General features: G+C 38.5%; 1 protein-coding gene across 1 annotated transcript in view; it reads right to left on the reverse strand.

Annotated features, from left to right (window-relative positions):
• Positions 1–6,175: 6,175 nt before the first annotated feature.
• LOC119907010 (ectonucleotide pyrophosphatase/phosphodiesterase family member 2) overlaps positions 6,176–20,462 on the reverse strand; it is a 39,345-nt gene continuing 25,058 nt past the window's right edge. The window contains 1 exon segment of the mRNA XM_038724546.1: positions 6,176–9,195. Within this exon segment, the coding sequence (XP_038580474.1) occupies positions 9,025–9,195 (171 nt within the window). The 3' untranslated portion in view covers positions 6,176–9,024.

The raw sequence follows: 20,462 nt of genomic DNA on the forward strand, positions 1-20,462 counted from the left end.
AAGAATTCAATCTGGACGTCTTTTAAGGGTTTTATTCTTTGCAAACGGTCGGACAAACATACAGAGTGCAAACAGTCTGAAGAGTGTAAGACAAAGAGCCAATGAAGGAGCAGGATGAATTTTTATTACTCAGGAAGCAAAAGAGCAAGGGAGTAGGGACCAGCTGTCCTGAGTCAAAGGCCTATCAAGGTCAGTCAGATAAGAAAACTCTCTAACGAGCATCTTTCCCATGGAAAACGTCACCTAGCTGTAACATGATAAAATAATCAAATACCATACAGTGAGACCTTTGTATATAATAATAGAGCATGCAGGGTGAAACAGTAAACAGAGTAAAATATCAAATTTCCATCACAGTAGTAAGCATGGATAATAACAAGTTATGTCCTGGAATGCAGTAAACTGACGGCCGCCGTATAGAGATTCAAACTGCCAATGTAAGACGGTCTGATTCCTGTAAACATTCATAACAGTCATAAGGTGGAAACATTTATTGGTTTATTTGACAGGTAAGTAACTCTGACAAGCAGCCCGACTTGATAAGCTTATCAAGTTACGCTTATATTTGAATAATAAAAAATTAGGACCTTTGCACTGGAAGACTTCTGATTGGCACTGTCAGCAGTATGGAGTCGATATCAATCTGCAAAGACAACTATTAGTCTTATTTGTCACGCATATAGCTGCCTAGCCAGTATTCAGTTTTATGGATGGCTATGTCGGCTGTCTGTCTGTCAGACCTGCAACTTAATCCCAAGACAAATTTCCCTTAAGGGACAATAAAGTTGATCTCATTTATTTATTTAATGTTTGCATAGACATTGCTTTATAAAGAATACAAAGTAGATGCCATGCATACAGGTTTCTAGCCATGATTAATTTGCAACCCCTGTTCCCGGTTAGGCTTATAAAATTAAAATTGAGTTTAAAATTTACAACCGTTAAAATACACACAAATAAATACATCCCGTACATGAAATAATATATGGGCTTAAGTAGATGTAGAAATCACTATAAAACAGAGTCCAGAAACATTTAACAATACAAGAACACAAAATAAGAAGCGTGCATGTGTCTGTGCATGCTAACATATGCAACCTTATGTTTGTATGCATTGTATTGTATCCTGTACAGTCAGTGTTCACAGCCATTGCTTTAAATGCGTATTAAAAACCTTGAGTTCTGTCAATGTTTTAATTTTGGATGGCAAAGCATTTTACTGAAAACAATGTCTGACCAAATGTTGTTCTATACAGTTTCCACTTACTGTGCCTCTAGTTCTTATTCCACTCTTTTGTTTCTCTACTATTTGACAGAATATTTCTGGTACAAGTTTGTTCACACACTTAAAAACTAGTTTTAGAAATGAAAAATTTACAAAACTGTCAAAACTCAATATATTCTGTAGAATGAGGCAGTGGCGCCATCTTACAGATTTCTGGTCCATTACTTTTAGTGCCTGTTATAATAATAATAATAATAATCCTTATTTGTAGAGCACTTTTCAAAAACAAGTTACAAAGTGCTTTAACAAGTGTAAAGAATAATACAAAAAAAAACAAGATAAATACAAAAAAAAACAAGATAAGAGCATGAAAAAGTAATATAAAATTAGTAAAATACAATAAAATAAAAGGGATAAAATAAAGTCAAATAAAATCAGGAAAGGCTCTCCTATAAAAGTATGTTTTAAGAAGGGACTTAAAAGAGTTCACTGACTCAGCCGACCTGATTTCCTCGGGCAGGCTGTTCCAGAGCCTCGGGGCCCTGACAGCAAACGCTCTGTCCCCTTTAGTTTTCAGTCGAGACTCTGGAACAGACAACAGACCTCTGCCCGAGGATCTCAAGGTACGTGCTGGTGCGTATGGGACTAAAAGGTCAGAAATATAACAAGGCGAGAGGCCATGAAGAGCTTTAAAAGTGATCAATAGAATTTTAAAGTCAATTCTAAAACATACTGGGAGCCAGTGTAATGAAGCTAAAATAGGAGTAATGTGGTCATATTTCTTTGTTCTGGTTAAAAGCCTGGCAGCTGAGTTCTGGACAGTCTGGAGTCGATCAATAGATTTTTGGGTTAAACAGGTGAAAAGGCTGACAGGTTATGTAATGACCTAATAGGTGTAGTTGTTGTTTGGCTGGCCTGACCCCAAACAGTTATGCAATACGATAAATGAGAAAATATCTCACTGAATGCATAAACTGCTGTGCTGCCTGAAGGGTTATATATTGTGTTATTAATCGTAAGCAGTTTAAATTGTCCTGACAGTTCTGCACATTCTCTTTACATGTCTATCAAACTTAAGATGAGAATCTAAAGTAACCCCTAAAAATTTAAATTAATTTACCTATCTCCCTCTCATCAATCTTTATTCTGAAATTTTCATTGACCTTTCTTTTTATTATCATTTTGGGTCAGATGATTATTTCGGAGCCACTGTGATACACCGTCCAGTTCTTTTGGAAGCATTTTAGTCAAGAGTAAAATTACTGGACTGTTGGATGGATTCCCTACACTTCATACAGAGCCTGGTAGCAGCGGCGTGACCAGGACGTGGCCTCCCACGTCACCTTATTATCCAAAGTTATAACTGTCTGTGTGCTGTGTCAGTGGCGGGATCCTAGTTTGAATCTTTAGAGTTGGAGCTTGACAACAATGATCTCTTAAGCTGAACACACTGTTAGCTGAATAACTAGCCAATGTTTATACACAATTCAACTTGCACCTACTAAGCCCACCACACCTTAGTGGGTGAAGACTCATCTGCAATTGTCTACCTGTTGAATGTCGCATAGAAAGATGAAACTTTATAGCATTATTCTATATTCACATTCATAATGTTTTAATGGATTATGTGTTAGGTCCAGTACAGTAGGTGTGTCAGCGTAAATGAAAAATTGCTAATGCTCATGGTAAATAAATTCTTACACTTGCTGTGAGTTTCTGATTTGTGGTTGTTGTACAGATTGAAGATCTTTCTACATGTTTTTGTGGTTGTCATTTTAACTGTGTAAGAGCCAGAATGACAAAGATAATAAAGCAATTTGGAGAATAAACAAAGCTTTTGACTCATATTAATTCCCCAAAATGTATTTCTTACAGTGAACTTTTCAGCTTTACAATAGAGGGAAACTCCCGACCTTCACTGTAAAGGATCCACCTTCACCTTCATGTATTATCTAATTCAACAGTGAAACCACTGTCTGAGTACACTGTGACCTTCATAATGTGTCGGTTGGTTATTCTTATGAATCAAAGCAAGCTGCTTCATTCAATACAAGACTCCTGTGGACCTGTGGAAAGTACTTTAAATCGTTTTACTTCTTCAAATTAAAGATAAAGGTATCATTTTAATTTGAAAATGAATGTCACAAATAATAAACATACTTTTAAACGGTCACCAGCCGAAAAGTTCAGGAAACAATTGTAAACAAAAAGGTGTAAAATGTGTTTTCTTATTTCCCAATGTGTTTGGCGACCCAGACATCTACTGCCGCTTGTGAATGGATATTTTTTTTACAGCCAAATAAATGAACAATATTTCAGTTTCATTTAACCTCATCTTTACATTCACACTATTGTCCCTGTCAAGACTCTTCAAGCCCTTGGGTAAGCTTGAGACAAAAGTGTTTGTAGCTGTTCCCACCAGCATTACTTAAATTACATGCTTCAAAGCCACAGTATCATTACACAAAAAATATGTACTCCTTCCTCCTTTATCCTGCCTTTTTAATCTTTCTCTCCATCCTCTGCCTTCTCGCCTGCACTTGACGTATTCGCTCCAAAAGCTTTTGTAATTTACATTATTCCAGCAATTATTACTAATTGCTTCAAATGATAAAGAGTCAATTGTTATTCAGGATTTTTTAGTATAACAATTGCTCCGAATAAGGTCTGGTTCTCTTTTCAACTGTTTCAGGGGGTTTACTGAGAAAATAATATTCCCACTGAGCTTTAGGAAAATGTGATGGAAGTCTTTCAGTATATCTAAATCATTTACAATTAAATAATGATACAAAGTGTTTTGACGTTGACTGAGGCTTTCGCTTACGACTAGGAAACCAGTAAAGCCACAGAAATGTTGGGTGGACTATTTAATATATGATGGATTGTTGTCTGTGGTATGACTTGCATAAGGAAAGGAATTTCTACATAAAACTAGATTTGGTACAAGATTATGGGCTTTGGTGACTCTGTTTCCAGGTAATTGTCATGGGTATATTAAACAACCTAGATGACAACTTTAACTGGTAATGGATGAGTCACTGTAGCTGCGTTGAGGTGAAGTGGTTATTATGAGATAGAGCTGGGTATTTTTGTCATTATTTTTCTGTACAGTGGTGATGAGGATGCAGTGTGGAAATTTTAGACAGCTTCCCTGAAAATAACACACACATTTGTGTTAAGATAATAAAATACTTAGTGTCTGAACTGGTTACATCAGTTTGCAAACAGGGCCTTTTCTTTTCTGTCCTTTCATGCATCATCTGCTCTGCATTTCTTTTATTTGCATACTTTTTAAGTAATGTGTTCTTTAGGTTTCTTCCTACTTTTTTTATGCCCAACTGGCTTGTGACCAGAAGGTTTCTGGTCACAAGCCAGTTTCCTGAGGGATCAGGATACATCTGGGTGGAGAAAGTGAAAAGAAAGAATCTTGACCAATAAATGCTTTGGTGGAGCTGCTCAGTAGCCAGCAGATGTGGTTGTACTGGGGAGAATCCAAGTGTGGTGCATCCGGGGGTGGATGGGTGTAACTGTGTGAGAAGGCCCATCCTGGAAAAAAAAAAACTATTTTGCTTTCAGGGAAACTTCTCTAAATGAAAGGTTTTTAAAAATGTAATAAAATTATAACTAGGGCTGCTTGATAATAATCCTTATAACGATTATTTTGCTCACAATTACTTGGCAAAATTACGCATTTATTGAACTTTTAAAATTGAATGTTTTTGTCATAAATGCATTGCCCCCAAAATCCTAGTTAGCCCATCAAATAAGATCAACATTAATAACTTTAAACAGCATTTAACAACACAAGAGGTTGATGCAGTGTTTCCTGTACGTCGACTGCCCTGGGGCAGTGGTGTGGGGCGGGGCTCTGTGTGTGCGAGCTTAGCAGGTGACAGGGGAACCACTGAGTCGACACAACTTGTTATGTTCCCTAACGCTGAAACTCACCCACAATGTTCTGTCAGGAGACGCAGTGATTAAACTAAGAGTGAGTAAGACAAGTATAAATAATAAGAATGATGACTAACACATTTTGTAGCTGTTATGACCCCTGTCATTGTGGCTCGAGCTGAACTAAACATGCCACAAGCTGGCTGAGAGTGAGTTTGAGCTAGTGATGTGTGGATCGATACTAAAGTATCGATATTTCTGTTTCCTGCTCTAGGACAGATACTCATATAAAAGGATCGATATCTAAAATCAGTCATTTTAAATGAGTGTGTGTTTATCATAAATATTTTATTGTCACCAGGATGGTCTAATTAACTTCTCCTTCCACCTATTAAAGTCATACTTGTGCTACGGCTCTGTGATGGAGTTTTTTTGAAGTGAGCACTGCAGCTCTTTTCATTTCTATTTCCTGACCATGGCTTCACAGGAATAAAAGGTGGTCTGACAGATTTTACTCATGCCAAAGTAAGCTTGTTAAATCTGTCCAATGCAACACAGTATTTGCGTACTGATTTAGTCATTAGTGTTAGTGACATAGTGACATTCTAGTCTGCTTATGGATGACTAAACGTTTGATTACAGTAAGGAACTGAGAGTCTATTCAAACAACACTCTTCTAAAATATAAAGCTTGGAAACTACTGAACACATAGTATCTCAATTACAACTCAGCTACTCATGCTAAAAACAATCACTTCTGCTGGAACCACATCAATGGGCTTGTGTCTACGCATGTCAGAACAAGAAACCCACTCATTAGTAATTGGTTGCTGACTGGGTAAACGCTGCTCCCTCAAAACACATGTTATTCCCAGCCAAACATGAGCCATTTGTTTTCAACACAGAGTTGAGGTTGGGAAACCACAGCAACTATATGGTTGCTGTTGACAGAAAAACAAATTTGCAGTAAATTGGCCTCAAGCAGCCATTCAAATCTCACTCCGGCTTTAATTTGGTTGCAGAAGCAGTTCAACTAAATAGAAGAAGTCTATTCCAGTCATTTAGTTTTCCAATTCTCTACAACTTTTATTTGAAAGATTACAGGAATATACATGTCTTCATCTACAGTTTGGCAAGCTTTAAAGGCATTTTATTGACTTTGTATTGATTATTTTCTCTGTACTGATTACATTGGTAGCTAGCTATATTACTGTAACTCATCAGTGTAACGTTATGAAAGTAAATACCAAACATGAAAAAATACAGCTTCTGACTGCTTTTATCTGTGTGGAGTTAAAAGTGTGAATGCAGAAGATGAGGTAACAAAACTGAAAATGAGACCAGTGTTGCTGGGTTATTGATACTGAATTAAAGGAAAAATCTGTTTTACAGCCTGGTTCTTATATTTGTAGTTTTAGCCTTTAGTCTTTATAAAGATGAATGTTAACTAATATTAATTTGAATGTCCATTTTGGTTGAGGTGATGTGACTAAAATAAAACTGGACGTTTCAAACCAGCCTTACTGACTGTTAAGTAAAATGTTATCATACTAAAGGTATGAAAATACAAATCAGTGTCAGTCTCTTTACATCTTTGGGGGGGAAAGCACTGCATCAGAGGTTTACTTGTATCTTATTAAAATAAATGGGGACAAATCTTCTGCACTGGATTAATATTCTAACACTAGGTGCTGTTGTTATTATGATGCTGCGTAATAAATATGACAAATTGTATAAAAATATACACCGAGATGATCAGCTGAGACAGAGAGAGAGAAAGAGAGATGAGAGGTGGGAGGATGAGAAAACAGAGAGAAAATTGTTGCAGTTGGTGTTTGTTATTTTTCTGGGCGTGGATGTGTTCACATGTGCACCGGGTTAGAAATTACCTCCTATTTCTTCTTGTTGTTTTTGTCACTTCTGTCCTTTTCAGGGGAAATTTAATGAAATTTAAATGAAACGTTAGCAAAGACGCTAACAGCAAGCAGTAAGAACATTAAGTTTAGCTGTTCCAGGCCACCACTTGTTGTTGCTTTCCTTTAACGATATTGTTCACTGATGTTTATTTGCTGGCACAGTGGTTTGTGTTTGACAGTATTTTCCTCTCTGTCTGACATACAGACATTTTATCCAATTACTCAGAAAGGGCTATAGTCATATATTTGTGTGGAAACCATTCTTAGTAATCATGAGAAGTATATCCAGGAGGTAAACCAAGTGGAAAAGCAAAGTTCAGGTTGTTCTCTATTTTGTTTAATGCCACATACTTTGGGAATTTGTGAAGGCCCCTGAACAGTTTATGACCCTGTTTCTTCATTTGAGCATCTGCAACATAATATGTATATTTATTATAAAGAACTAGTTCGGCATTTTGGGAAATGGGTAAACAAATGAGATATATATGAAATGAGATGATCTTAGTTAGTGAGCTTTAGTGGTGCTGGCAGGCTCGACAGAGGGCCAAGCTAGCTGTTTCACCCTGTTTACAGTCTTTATGCTAAGCTAAGCTAAGCTAACCAGCCAGCCCGACATGCCAGTGGTATCAATCTTCTCATCTAACTCTCAGCAAGAAAGAGAAGTGTTCTTCCCAAAATGTCAAACTATTCTTTTAAGCTGATGATACACGGAGCAACTTTTAGAGCAACAGTGCTGAGCAATGTTGCCATCAATGGTAGTAATGAGTAAAGACTGCCCAGCAACATTACTTTAAAAGTTGCCCCGTGTATCATAAGCTTTATAGAACCATACCAGCAATGTTGCTTGATTTAGACCAGGGGTTTTCAAGGTCTGAGACTGCAGGCCTCCCCCCAGACAAAGCTTGTGAAACAGCACCCCTTCCACGACATCTTTAGTTTACTTGGTTAGTTTCGTTCAATTCCTCAGTGCCTTTGGGACCATGATAATATTATTTGATCCCATAGACACTCAACATTTGAGCCAAAATAGCCTAATATTGCTGTTTGACATAACTTCTGACTACACCAAATATTTTTTTAAAAGCTCTTTCCTGGGGCATCTTTTAGTTTCTGAAGCTGATGGGGGGGAAAACAGTTGCCAAAAACTACAGTATCTCTGAACTCTAACACATGTAGGCTCTTCTATGTAATCTCATTTTGGATTTAATGCAGTAAGTAATGTAATATTGTTTTTCTTCCATTCACTGAGCCTCCCCTGAAACAGTTTGGAGCCCCCCTAGTGAGGCCCGCTGAACACTTTTAAAACCCCTGATTTAGACCATTAACTGCATACTTTACATTGCTGCTGACTGTTTTGCCAACCATGCTGTAGACTTACAATTTTCAAAATTACAGCATGAAAATTTAATATAAAAGTTTACTTATATAAGTTTACTATGAGAAGTCCTCACTGTGTTGCCCCACAATGATATTATAACTCTGACAAAACATAACAGAGACTGGGATCAGCTGATATAAGTCATGCAAGTTTCAAGAGTCTACCAACTGATTTTTATAAGTAAGAAAAGGCAAAAATGTTTAAATTCTACAGCATGCAATGGATGGTCAGTAGGAATACAACGTATACATTAATTATAGTTAAGGAGCTAAAACAACAACAGTCCTTTATGTGTGCATGAAGATGTACTGTATACACTGCATTTATGAAATGTGTTGTGGCAGCTGTCGAGAAAGTCCCGCACCCTGCATCATTCCTGTGATTTGGTGGATAGTATTGAATATTCTGTTTATAATCTTCCAAACTACTACTTGCCAAACCATTCTTTTAATCTTTTCAATTTTCAAAAATGTGTTCCCTTTTCCAGGCACTTCTCGGGGCAGTTCCTCAGGAGTGGAACAGCGATGTGCCGGTTGTCCAGCGAGCATGCAGTGAAAATGCAGAACTTCTACAAAGGGCTACATCCTGTATGTGTGCGTCTGTCTCTCTGCGCGTCTAGTCGTCACTCTCGAAGGTGTGCAGGTAGGTTTTGAGGCTCAGGGTGCTGGTATAAGTGAGGTTGGTAGACCGGTAGAGGTCCAGGCCCGTCAGGATCTCGACATCTCGGACTCGGGCTGTATGGAGCTTCAGTAGGTCTTCAACCCATTGCGACTCATCCTCAGCATTCTGCAGACACAGACAGGAAGTGGTTATTCACTGTGGATATCGACAGCACCATGCTTATTTAAAATAGTGACCCTAAATGTCCTCAGTCACCATCGTCTTTTACCTAAATGACAGCAGATCTAATCTAAAACCATTACTGGCTAACAATATATATTTGTTGCTATCCTGTAGAGAATAATGCATGATGTCGCATGCTTCCCCCGAAGCAACTGCAAGCTGCACTTTGTCGGGGTTGCTGAAGTTAACATTTGTGTGGATTTGTTGTGAGAGGCCATGAGTGTTTTCAGTTACATTTTACGTTTTACGTTTTAGTTTAACGGCGGTGTCTGTCAGATGGTGTCAAGGGGACACTATCATATCAGCAGAGAATAGGGCAAGTAGATTTTTACTTTAAAGATTACAACTCTTCTCAAAATGTCACGGAAAACAAGATTATGAATGTGCAGAAAGTTTTGATGATGTGCAGAAAACTTGCTGAAACACAGGATATATTGAAGGTCACAGTTTTATAACCTCTTGTGTCATTGGTTACTTCCTCAAACAAGGACAAAATGTGTGTTGACTCAGCAGGGATTAAATGAGAAAAGTTGAGCATCAGGAGAATACATATCAGAAAGCAATCCATAAGGCCTGAGAGCCTTACTGCATTATATTCCATTATATTTATATATATATATATCTCTTTGTTTTCACTTGCCGCCTGAATTTTGTGTTTCCCTTTACATAAATGAAGAAATCCCCACCATAAAATTGATGCAGAAAAGGCAGAAATGACTGCAAAAAAAATCCACCAGAATGCAGGATATGAAGTTTTAATGCTCAGCAACAGACATGTAGTCAGTTTTTCAGCATTCCAGCCTGTTAGGTAACCAAGTTCACAGTTTCCCTATTAGGAAAGGGAGCTTTAATGCCTAGTTGTATTTTGTGCAGTTGACTTCAAGACTTCAATGCGCGCGTTTTGTCTGGCAGATTTAGCAAGCTGATAGTTGCAAATTTGATTTGTTTATGTTGTTGGCCAATGGCCTTCGCGAATCAAATCCAAGTCACTAACGTAAAGGTCACTAATAGGCTGGATCCGGACAGCCGATTTATTATTGAGACTTACTACCTCGTGACGGAGCGTTTCTATTTTAACCCGTGCAGCTTTTCTAGCATTTACTGTACTGGTTTAGCGGACTGGGGAACTCGCAGACCAATCGCATGTGCGCTCATGTGACGCTGCTCAGCCAATCAAATCTGTGCATTCCGACGCTTGCGAGTCGAGTCCGCGAGATTCAGCAGAGACGTTTTGGAAACACACCCGAATTGAGGAGACGAAAGGGAAAAGAGATTTCACATGGCTTCTAATCAAGACTGTACAGATTGTTACATGTAGGCCTACATTCCTCCCACGGTCATTTCAAAACCAGAATATTTCATAGATCTCCAGTCCAGCTGGCGGGACAAACTAGAGCTCATGTTTCTCACTGAACAAGAGAAGGGAAGTGGTAGCTCTGTAAGAGGGAAAGAAAGAGAAGATGAGGCCTTACAGCTGTTCATTTGTTATGATGTGTGGAGTATTTATTATAGAATTGGTTAAGACTGCACTTTCTATTTCATTTATTCCAAAAATTAGGCACTTTATTTTATTAGAGTAGTTAATATTTATTATCCCTCCAGTTTAATGTGAAAACTGACTGAAATATTTGATTTGACAGTCCGTTGTTGACTAAAAACATGTGTTGATACAACTATACGTTATGGTACTGAATGATAACCAAGTTAGTGGTTTTGATGAATTTTTTTCAAACTGGACCTCTTTGAAATTGAATACCCCTGCACTAATGCTTGCATACAGAGGGACTACAGGGTCTGCACCATCTACCTACAAACCATAATACCGGCTTACGTTCCTTCTCGGCCACTACGCTCCTACAACGAAGGCCGCCTGGCTCTGCCATCCCTACACACAAAGCAATCTCAGTCCCTGTTGTTCTCATCTCTTAACACCGCAATGGAACAAGCTACCGCACCCTATCAGAGCAGGGGCATCCCTCTCTAGCTTCAAGAAGCTCTTAAAAACTCATCTCTTTCCGAGAACACTTTCTATTATAACTCCTCTAACTCCTAACATCTAACATGCACTTCCTTCTTCTTCTTACCCCATTGATGTTATACAGGCTATTAGCTCTTACTAGTTTTTATTGCTGCTCTTACTAATATCTATTGTCACTTGTAGATTTCTTACTGTATTGATGCTTTGTTGATGCTTCTACTGCATGTTGTTCCAGAAATGTAAGTTGCTTTGGATAAAAGCCAAATGAGTAAATGTAAATGTAAAGTATGTATATATGCAAGTATAAATCATTTGCCAGTTTTAGATGATTGTTAGTTTTGGTATTGCCTGATATATGCTATACAAAATTAGTCCAGACAGCAGTGTTTATCAGCATGATCTTCCAAAACCTTTAAACAAAATTTTGCTAGTGACATCTGCCTAAACATTGTTCCAGTTTAAACCTGATTAATCGTTTCCAGCATCACCCTTGGCAACAACTTTTACTCCTTCTAACTGTACAAAAGGACCCACATCTTAAACAAACGCCTATGGGCATGATTGAGGTATTCTTCATAGCAGGCATGCTCCATCAGCTACTGAAAATCTGAAACATCTGAAGTATCTGTGTTAGTGACGTAGAGGATGTCCAAAACACAATCAGAAGGTACAATCAGATCTTTCCAACTATATGCAAAAGTCTTAACTGCAATCAAAAGAGCTGCTGAAAACAGTTGTCCAGCCACCGCCAGATTTTCCTGGGAGACAAAGAGAGGTGAAGAGGCGTGAGAACAAGTAAGAGATCTAGCAACAGATTGTTCAAAAACAGAAACACACTCCGGCTGAAAAGGGCTTAAGTCGAAACACATTGCGTGTTGGCATGCTAACATTTGCTAATTACGAAACACGGGTTAGATTTCAAATGTGCAGAAATCTTGTTGAACCAGAGTAGCTATTATAGTCCAGGAGTTCATAACTGAATTGAAATTGATTAATTTATTATTGACATGAAAAGGTGCCACATGCACATTCAGCAAGGATGATATTAAATAAGAAAAGCTACAGGAGAAATCTGAAAGCAATACAGAATGCCTGACAGCTTTAGTCCATTATGTTTTTATATTTTGAGTTGTCACCTGTTGCCTGAATTTTGTGTCTCAATTTTCATAAATTTTACTGTAGAACTGTAGAATTTATTTTAAAAAAGTGAGATGTGTTTGTGTGCAGTGTTGGAAGTAACGCATTACAAAAGTAACGCAATTACAGTAATGTATTGCTTTTTATTGTAACGCAGTAATATAACGCATTGCGGAAAGAAAATCTGTAACATTATATCCGTTACAATCTCAGTAACGCGTGTTACAATTTAGTGTTATAATTCACCTACATCGAGAAACATTTCGGGAGCTGAAAAACAAATCCATGAGTAAAAGAGTAACGTTATTTCCTGTTACTGGAATCCGATGGTCGGGATTGTAGCCAGGGTGAAAACCTGTTAAGAGGAGTTTGTCTCCTCTTAACAAGACGGTTGCTCCCCTGATGGATCATGCCTAAATAGATCTCTATAGGCTGTGTGTTTGTGCTTTAATGAATTACTTTCATGATTACAGAGGCTGCTGTCAGTTCATCCTGACCGATCCTGTCAGAGTGTCGGGAGATTAATTTACATTTACATTTATTCATTTAGCTGACGCTTTTATCCAAAGCGACTTATTTTAAATTGCTATACATGTCAGAAGTCACACGCCTCTGGAACTAGGTCCGGCTCTGATGTGTGTGAAAATGTTATCATTTAGTAAGAGATTTCAGTCTGGAACAAAGTGGTGAACTGACCAACCAAGTGTCAGATTTACATGGCTAGGGCCACACAGCTAGTGTGGCTAAAAAGCCAAGTATCTAATCTATGACCTAAAGTTGAAATCTGTAATATCTTGTGCTAAACAATTCCTGGTTTAATTGATTAATGCTAACCTGGGGCCAACTTTTCCAAAATGACACGTAATAAAAATCCAGGCAGAAGCAGTTTTCGCACAGATATCTTTGACAGAAAACATAGAGGGAGGTACAGGATGAGGAGGCTTCCCAGCTGCAGATACTGGTGTTATTATGTTACACTTTAATGATGTTAGTATCCATTGAGCAGATGTAATTTTAGAAGGCAAATTAGGAGAGACAGGTTTCCTGGCCAAAAGGAAATCTGCACACTGATCCCTGTCTCTGTTGCTTGTGATGCTCTAACAGAGAATAAGAGAATGGTGTTATTTCATTTCAAAATGACGTTACTATGTAACAGTGGCGGATCTCATCTGATATGCAGGCATGGGAGATCTCCTATGACAGCATGATGGCACAGAGGCTTGAACAAAAGCTTATGTGGGTCAAAGAACATCTTGACAGAAGTATTTCCTTAAACACCCAAACAGTGTACACATGAGTGTGCACGCCACCGTGACGAGACAAGAGTTCAGGATTAAATAAAACAACTTAATTGATGCACTTATCTTTACAAGTAGTCACACGCACATGCACCTACGCACAGAATGAAGCATACCAAGTGCTGGTATTTCATTTTGCTTTGTTTTGATTGTAAGGAGTGAGTTCACTTTGCGCTTAAAGTTTCCACCTGAGGTGCAGTGCTCGTTGATTGCCTTTGTTCTGCAGGGTGTGTCTAACTGCTGCAGCTGTTCTGCAAGTACAAGGGCAACAAGGGCAAAAATAATTTCCTTTAACTGAAGAACCGTCTGAAGCTGGTATGAAATTAAAAATTATATCATCAAGACTTAAAATGAAGGAATCCCTTGATGATGCATGATTGGACAGACGGTGACGAGAGATGGGTAGAGTTCAAATAAATCGGCTAAGACCTGAAATGTGTGTAAAATCATGGTGCAGTAACCAATCACACCTGACATCCTACATATATTTATTATTACAGTTAATTAAGTCAAATGAAGCTTTGGCAAAAAAAAGAGGAGGACGAAGATATTTTTGTCACATTTTATAGCACAGGTTTAATTCCTCTGCTTTCCCATGTTGGCAAAGTTCACATTTCTGACATCCCCAGCAGACAGAACCTGTATAGACGACTGAGATCTTCCTTCTTCATGAACACAGTCTTCCTCTGATGATAATCTCCACATTGTTTAGATCCATGTTTACTAGCTTGCAGTCTTCTTTTTAAAAAGGTACTCCAAATTAGTTGGTCTCACGATGGACAGTTTAAACAGTCGATGCAACTCAACCAGAGATATCCTCTCTTTAGTTCCACTTTTTCCTTGCAGTGGTGTAGGGACGTCTTGGTGGATGGGTATGCTTCAACAAATGAAATATTGTTGTATTGTGGTGATAATACTTTCAGGACCTAAATACTTTCTTCACCAATGATCACTATTTGTTCCCCCGAGTTTGGGGGCCCCCCCAGGTTTGGAGCTGTGCCTTAAAGGCTAAAGTCAGGGAATAAAAGTCATTGTGTTCATTAAATACAACAGGCTACACGTAAGACTGTAATATGATTACTTACTCTGTAAGATGTGCACTGATATGTATCTGTAGCTATTTGAAAGGTAATTGGATTAACCATCTGTTTCTCATCGTCTATCACAGGCTAACTTAAATCAGATTAACACACCATATGACGTAAGTAAGCCAAAGCCAGTCAGGCTGTTCTTTCCTCTTCTTTCAATGAATAAATACTGCATAGTACTGTCAGTAGTTTTTCATAAGACGCTAATGGTTCAGACCAACTGTGGATCAGCCACAAGCTCATAACTTGAAGTATAGCAAGATGGATTCTCCCGTGGGGCGGCACGGTGGTGCGGGTTCAAACCCCGGCCTTTCTGTGTGGAGTTTGCATATTCTCCCCGTGTCTGCGTGGGTTCTCTCCGGGTGCTCCGGCTTCCTCCCACCATCCAAAGACATGCGGCCTAGGTTAATTGGTGACCCTAAAATTGTCTTTAGTTGTGAGCGTTTTGTTTGGCACACACTGTCATGTGTTTTTTAACAGGTTAATTTAAGCATGTCTTTCTGCTCACTGTGAAAACTGGTCTTCTTTAATGTTCTTTGACTTCTACGAAAGCCAATAAGCTTTTTTTTCCTCCAAGTAGAGTTGGTAAACACAGGATTCCCAACAGAGCGCATTACTTTAAAACCTCTTTGCAGTTGAGAGGATTCACCTGATCCTCAAATGGATTTGACCGCTTCTTGGACGCATCCCAGGTGCTTCCTGGCAGAGCTTCCCAGACACAATTACAATGTCTTCTAGTCTGGATGGATGGATTCTCCCATGTCTGATCATTTGATTCAGCTGCATCACAAGATAATGGTAAGCTGTCTTCTTCCACCAAGGGCGTTGGTTTGAATTTATGAATGAGTCAAAATCAGCATTGGGAGGCACATTGCTGTTTGCAGCTCTCTCTCTCTCACTGTCCATTGTCCACGTATACCTCAGCCAATGATCTGACATAGCCTTTTGGAATCTTAACAAATTTTGAACTGATGTAATGCATGAGCGTGTTTCATGCATTTAACCTTTGTTCACACGGTGTAAAGGTTATTAGCGCCTGCGCAAATTTTTTGGTCTGACGGTTGTTGCCAAAAATAACCTGCAGCAAATGAATCCTGCATGTAATTTTTCAAATCTAAGTGGAAATGGATGACTAAATATTTATTTTAGGGCATGACTCACACCATACTCAAAATCAAGTGAGAGTGATGGTTAACTGAAGCCTGCCTCAGGAAGAATGACAATGTTTACGTATCTTCCTGCTCATGTTAGTTAGTTTAGATTATCTACCCCGCTGTGATTAGTTTCACCTATGTTCTAGCATCACCTCACTAGTGTATTCAGTTTGTGTGTTCCTTTGTTTCATTGATAGTTTGGCTTTGTCCTTGTGTTTAACATTTCAGGCATTTCCCCAGTGTTTGTTCTAGTGTTTATTGGGCTGTTTTCCTGGACCTTGCCTGTTTAATGGGTTTTCTGCCTGCTCCCCGTCAGATTTATTGTCCCTCATTGGACTGCTTTCTAAATTTGACCTTTTACAGGCCTCATCATCCCATAAGTCTTTTGTACAATGATTTATTTTCATGAAATCATTGTTTTCCAAATGATAATTTTTTTTAGTAAACTCCCTGCAATATCATGTCAGTAATTTGCCAGTTTTCTGTTAGTGGTTTGTTAAAAGGCGATGAGTGTATCTTGGTGGAGAGCACTAATGTGAAAGTAAATAATTTAACGTGTTCTCATGCTCTTACAAATGTGTCAAAAATAAAATCAAACAATGCAAAAGAAAACTGCAAATAAAACATCTTTAAAGCGTCCGTTTATCCAAATTATCCAAATTTGTTTCTATGAGCATCAAACTGTTCACTTTTTGTTTGGCACACACTGTCATGTGTTTTTTAACAGGTAGATTTAAGCATTTCTTTCTGCTCACTGTGAAAACTGGTCTTCTTTAATGTTCTTTGACTTCTACGAAAGCCTTTTTTTCCTCCAAGTAGAGTCGGTAAAAACAGGATTCCCAACAGAGCGCATTACTTTAAAACCTCTTTGCAGTTGAGAGGATTCACCTGATCCTCAAATGCATCTGACCGCTTCTTGGACACATCCTACATGCTTCCTGGCAGAGCTTTCCAGACACAACTGCAATGTAATAGCAGCTTCTAATCAGAGGAAGACAATGGAAAATTTCCAACAAAGATGAGCGTGTTTCTTCAGAACTGTTTGTCAGAAGGTCCAACCTCCTCCCACACTTTTCCGTCAACCAGGTTAGGGGGCACTGTCTGTTGAACTATACGAGCCTGACAATCCAACAGTGTGCTTCTGTCTTTAGCACCCTTGTTTCATTTTTGTCTCTCTTTTAATGTGAACAGCCCAGTGCGACTCTATGACGCCCTCCAGGAGAAAATTCTGATCTGACCATAATCCAACCTCCAGGCCCTTAAGTTTTTTTATTATCACATCTCATTTAGTGGAGGAGGCATGAGTTTAAATACTATATTGAGCCATTATGTTCATTACAGAAGTAAGAATAATGAGGGGGATTGAAGTAGAGATTAGTCAGAAGGTTTTTTTTTGTCAGAATAATAAAAATACCAAATATTCTGTTATGTGTGTGTTACTTTTCCTTAACATATTTTCTGGGTTTTACACTGTTTGTTGGACCAAAAAAGCAATTTTAAAGACTTTGATGAGAATTATTGACTACTTTCTGACATTTAATAGACAGACAAATGATCGCTTAAATAAAATAAAAGTATTCTGGACTGAAGGTGATAGTGAAATAATTATTACTTTCTGCCGTAACTTCAAACCAACACACCTGTTACGATGAACATGTCTGTACCACGGACAGCATCATCTTAACAAGTGTGTTGTCCCAAAAAACACTGACAGGACAGGACAATTACTTAAACGTGCAAGTGATGAACTTTTGTCTCACCCTTCTGACAGTGAGAGTAATTACACTGTCACCATGCTCATGATGTATAGGCTTAACAGCATTAAGTCAATTTGTTTGGCTTAAATTTAACGGATGTTCATTCATATCAAAAATCAGTTGAGGCAGATTTGACTGCTCTTATGCTAGATCCACGACTTTAAACTTTAATTAAACCAGTTGTGGCACTGAGGTGATATCTACAGGACGACGGCAGCTGGGCTTCGACTAAAACACAGTTTGGCCACAGTCAAAAGTCTAACATCGGTAGACTTCAATAATAAAACAGTCTAGGAAGCCCGTGCTTCTTACTAAACTGTATCTAATCTAATCACATTCCTGTAAGTTTGTGCTCATTTGCCAATAAAACTGACTCGACTCTTCTTCTATATGGCATTAACAGAGATCTGTGCAAACATAGAAAATAGAATCTCAACGAGATATGTTAGGTGCATGCCTTAGCTTGCCGCACCGCAGATGTTTTGACAACAGTGAGGAGACGCCCTCCAGGCCGGTTACCATGACAACAGCAGACAGGGAAACTCTTGTAAATACTGGCAACAGTGAGTGATTTGGAAAGCACCAGTGTCCCAGATACAAGCTCAAATCCTGTAAACAGTTGTTGTAAATATTATAAACTCTCAATGTTGAGACTTAACCTAGATAGTTCAGATAGATACTATTAAAAATGTTAGGAGGGGGTTGGCCTACTATTTAAAGGTTCAGTGTGCAAGTTTCAGTGGCATTTAGTGGCGAGGGTTACGAATATCAACCAGAGGCTCGCAGTGCGTTCACATGCTCCTCGGATGTTCCCATTTCCTGAGTTGCGAAGTCCAAATTTCTTTTCGTACTTTGTAATAAACCAGACAACTACTACAACTACTAACATTACTCGTTCTTCTTCCTCGTACGTATTAAACGTATTGACGAAACACGCTCTGTAGAGCAGTTTGTCCATTTGGGCTACTGTAGAAACAACTTCCAAGAGGACCCGCGGTGTATATAGATAGAAATGGTTGATTCTGAGGTTATAAAAACATAATGGTTCATTATGTAAGGTCACCACTGAAAACGTAGTTATATTACATACTGGAAATGTAAGCTAGGCCGCTCCAGCTCCATTCTCAATGTGAGAGCGGTACTGATCTTCTCATCATACTTTAAGAAAAAAAGTAATATAAGTATTAGTATATAAGTATATAATATTTGTGACGACAGTGAAATACAGTCATTGAAAGGCTGTAATCCAGGGTTTACCTTTTCAACCAAATGTAGCTCCATTTTCATCTAAACATCTAGACGTCTTTTCAACTGCAAATGAGCAAAACCATGATTAGTAAGTAGTAATATTAGAGGAGCAAAGAGCAGTTTGTAATTAGATCTGACATTGAGATGAAACACCTGGAGAACGCACATAATACTTTAATACACCTCAAAATCAGAGTCAGCTTCTTTAAATTGCTACACTAGAGCTTATTATTTCAGTATCTTAGTATTTCAGTTGAGACGTGTCTTTGATAGCGAGGTCAGGGGACTTTTAGGTTTTTTGAGAAGTCCTGAGGCCATGATTACATTTCTTAACATTTTCCTCTCTGTTTCAATCATGGGTTATTAAGCCTGTAGGTTTGGGCTTGGTAGGGGACTTTTCTCATAAGAAGAACATTGTCATAAAAGTGTGACCCAGCTCTTTAATCCTTCCTGAAAACATATTAAAAAACAAGTTGAGTTATTTGAAAAGGAGACTGGCTTCAGACTGTCTGGCAGCAGAGGAGTTGAGGGCAGCTTGGCCAACAGTAACACAATGGGTCCTGCTCGACCCCTCCTAACAAGGCTGCAGGCCCTAATAGTGTTTTCCCCAGGGTGCTCAAAGCCTCTTCCCCTGAGCCATGTGGAGTCCTTCTCCATGTCTTCAGCCAGAGCCTGAATCATCAAAGCGGAAAGACATCCTGCCTAGTTCCTGTGCCAAAGACTCCACGTTCCAGTGGCTCCAAGGACTCAGAAGTTTTCTAAAGAGTGATACTGTAGCTGGATGTATCAGCAAGGGTGATGAGAATACTACAGGTGTGTGGGTGGGTGACTTTGTCTTTGTCACAGACAAAGACAAAGGAGCTGGTTGTGGATCTAAGGAGGGCCGAGGCACAAGTGACTCCTGATTCCAATAATTGGTCAATGTGGTTATTGTGAAGGAACTACGTGAGGGAGTGCACATGGAAAATAAACTTGACTGGGCCTTTTGCAGATCACATTCACACCTGGAAGCTTCCCAATACAACTGCAGCCTGGTCTGCTGGCCACTAAGCAGCTCCACTGGAGCTGTCAAGGGTGGAAAATGCTTAGTTTCTTGGTTTCCTGGATTGAACCGGCTTTGATATTTTGGTTACTCTGTCCCAAAACTGTTGTTTTTAATATTGTATCAATTCCATATCAAATGTACCTGTACTCATTATGACTATTTGTATTTATTTCACTACTATATTTATCATGACACTTCAGTTATACTGTAAAATACTATACATATCCATTAAGATTTTAGATTAAGATTTTAGATTAAGATTTTAGATTTGTACATTATTATTATATTTTTTTTATATTTTCAATTATCTGTCTTCTATTATTATTTCTATTCCTTACTATCTAAACATGCAAAGTGAACGATTGTAAATCTGCAATCAATAAAGTATTTCTGATTCTCATAATACAGGAAATGACCAGGCTTCAGTTTAAAGCTGCAAGCTCAAACCGAGAGAAAGAGGACAGATAATTCATGTCATTAATCTAATTTTTTATCTCAAGGCATC

Source organism: Micropterus salmoides, unplaced genomic scaffold, assembly GCF_014851395.1.
Source record: "Micropterus salmoides isolate LMB-PRFRI ecotype aquatic unplaced genomic scaffold, ASM1485139v1 Ms_hic_scaffold_17, whole genome shotgun sequence".
NCBI classification, from domain to species: domain Eukaryota; kingdom Metazoa; phylum Chordata; class Actinopteri; order Centrarchiformes; family Centrarchidae; genus Micropterus; species Micropterus salmoides.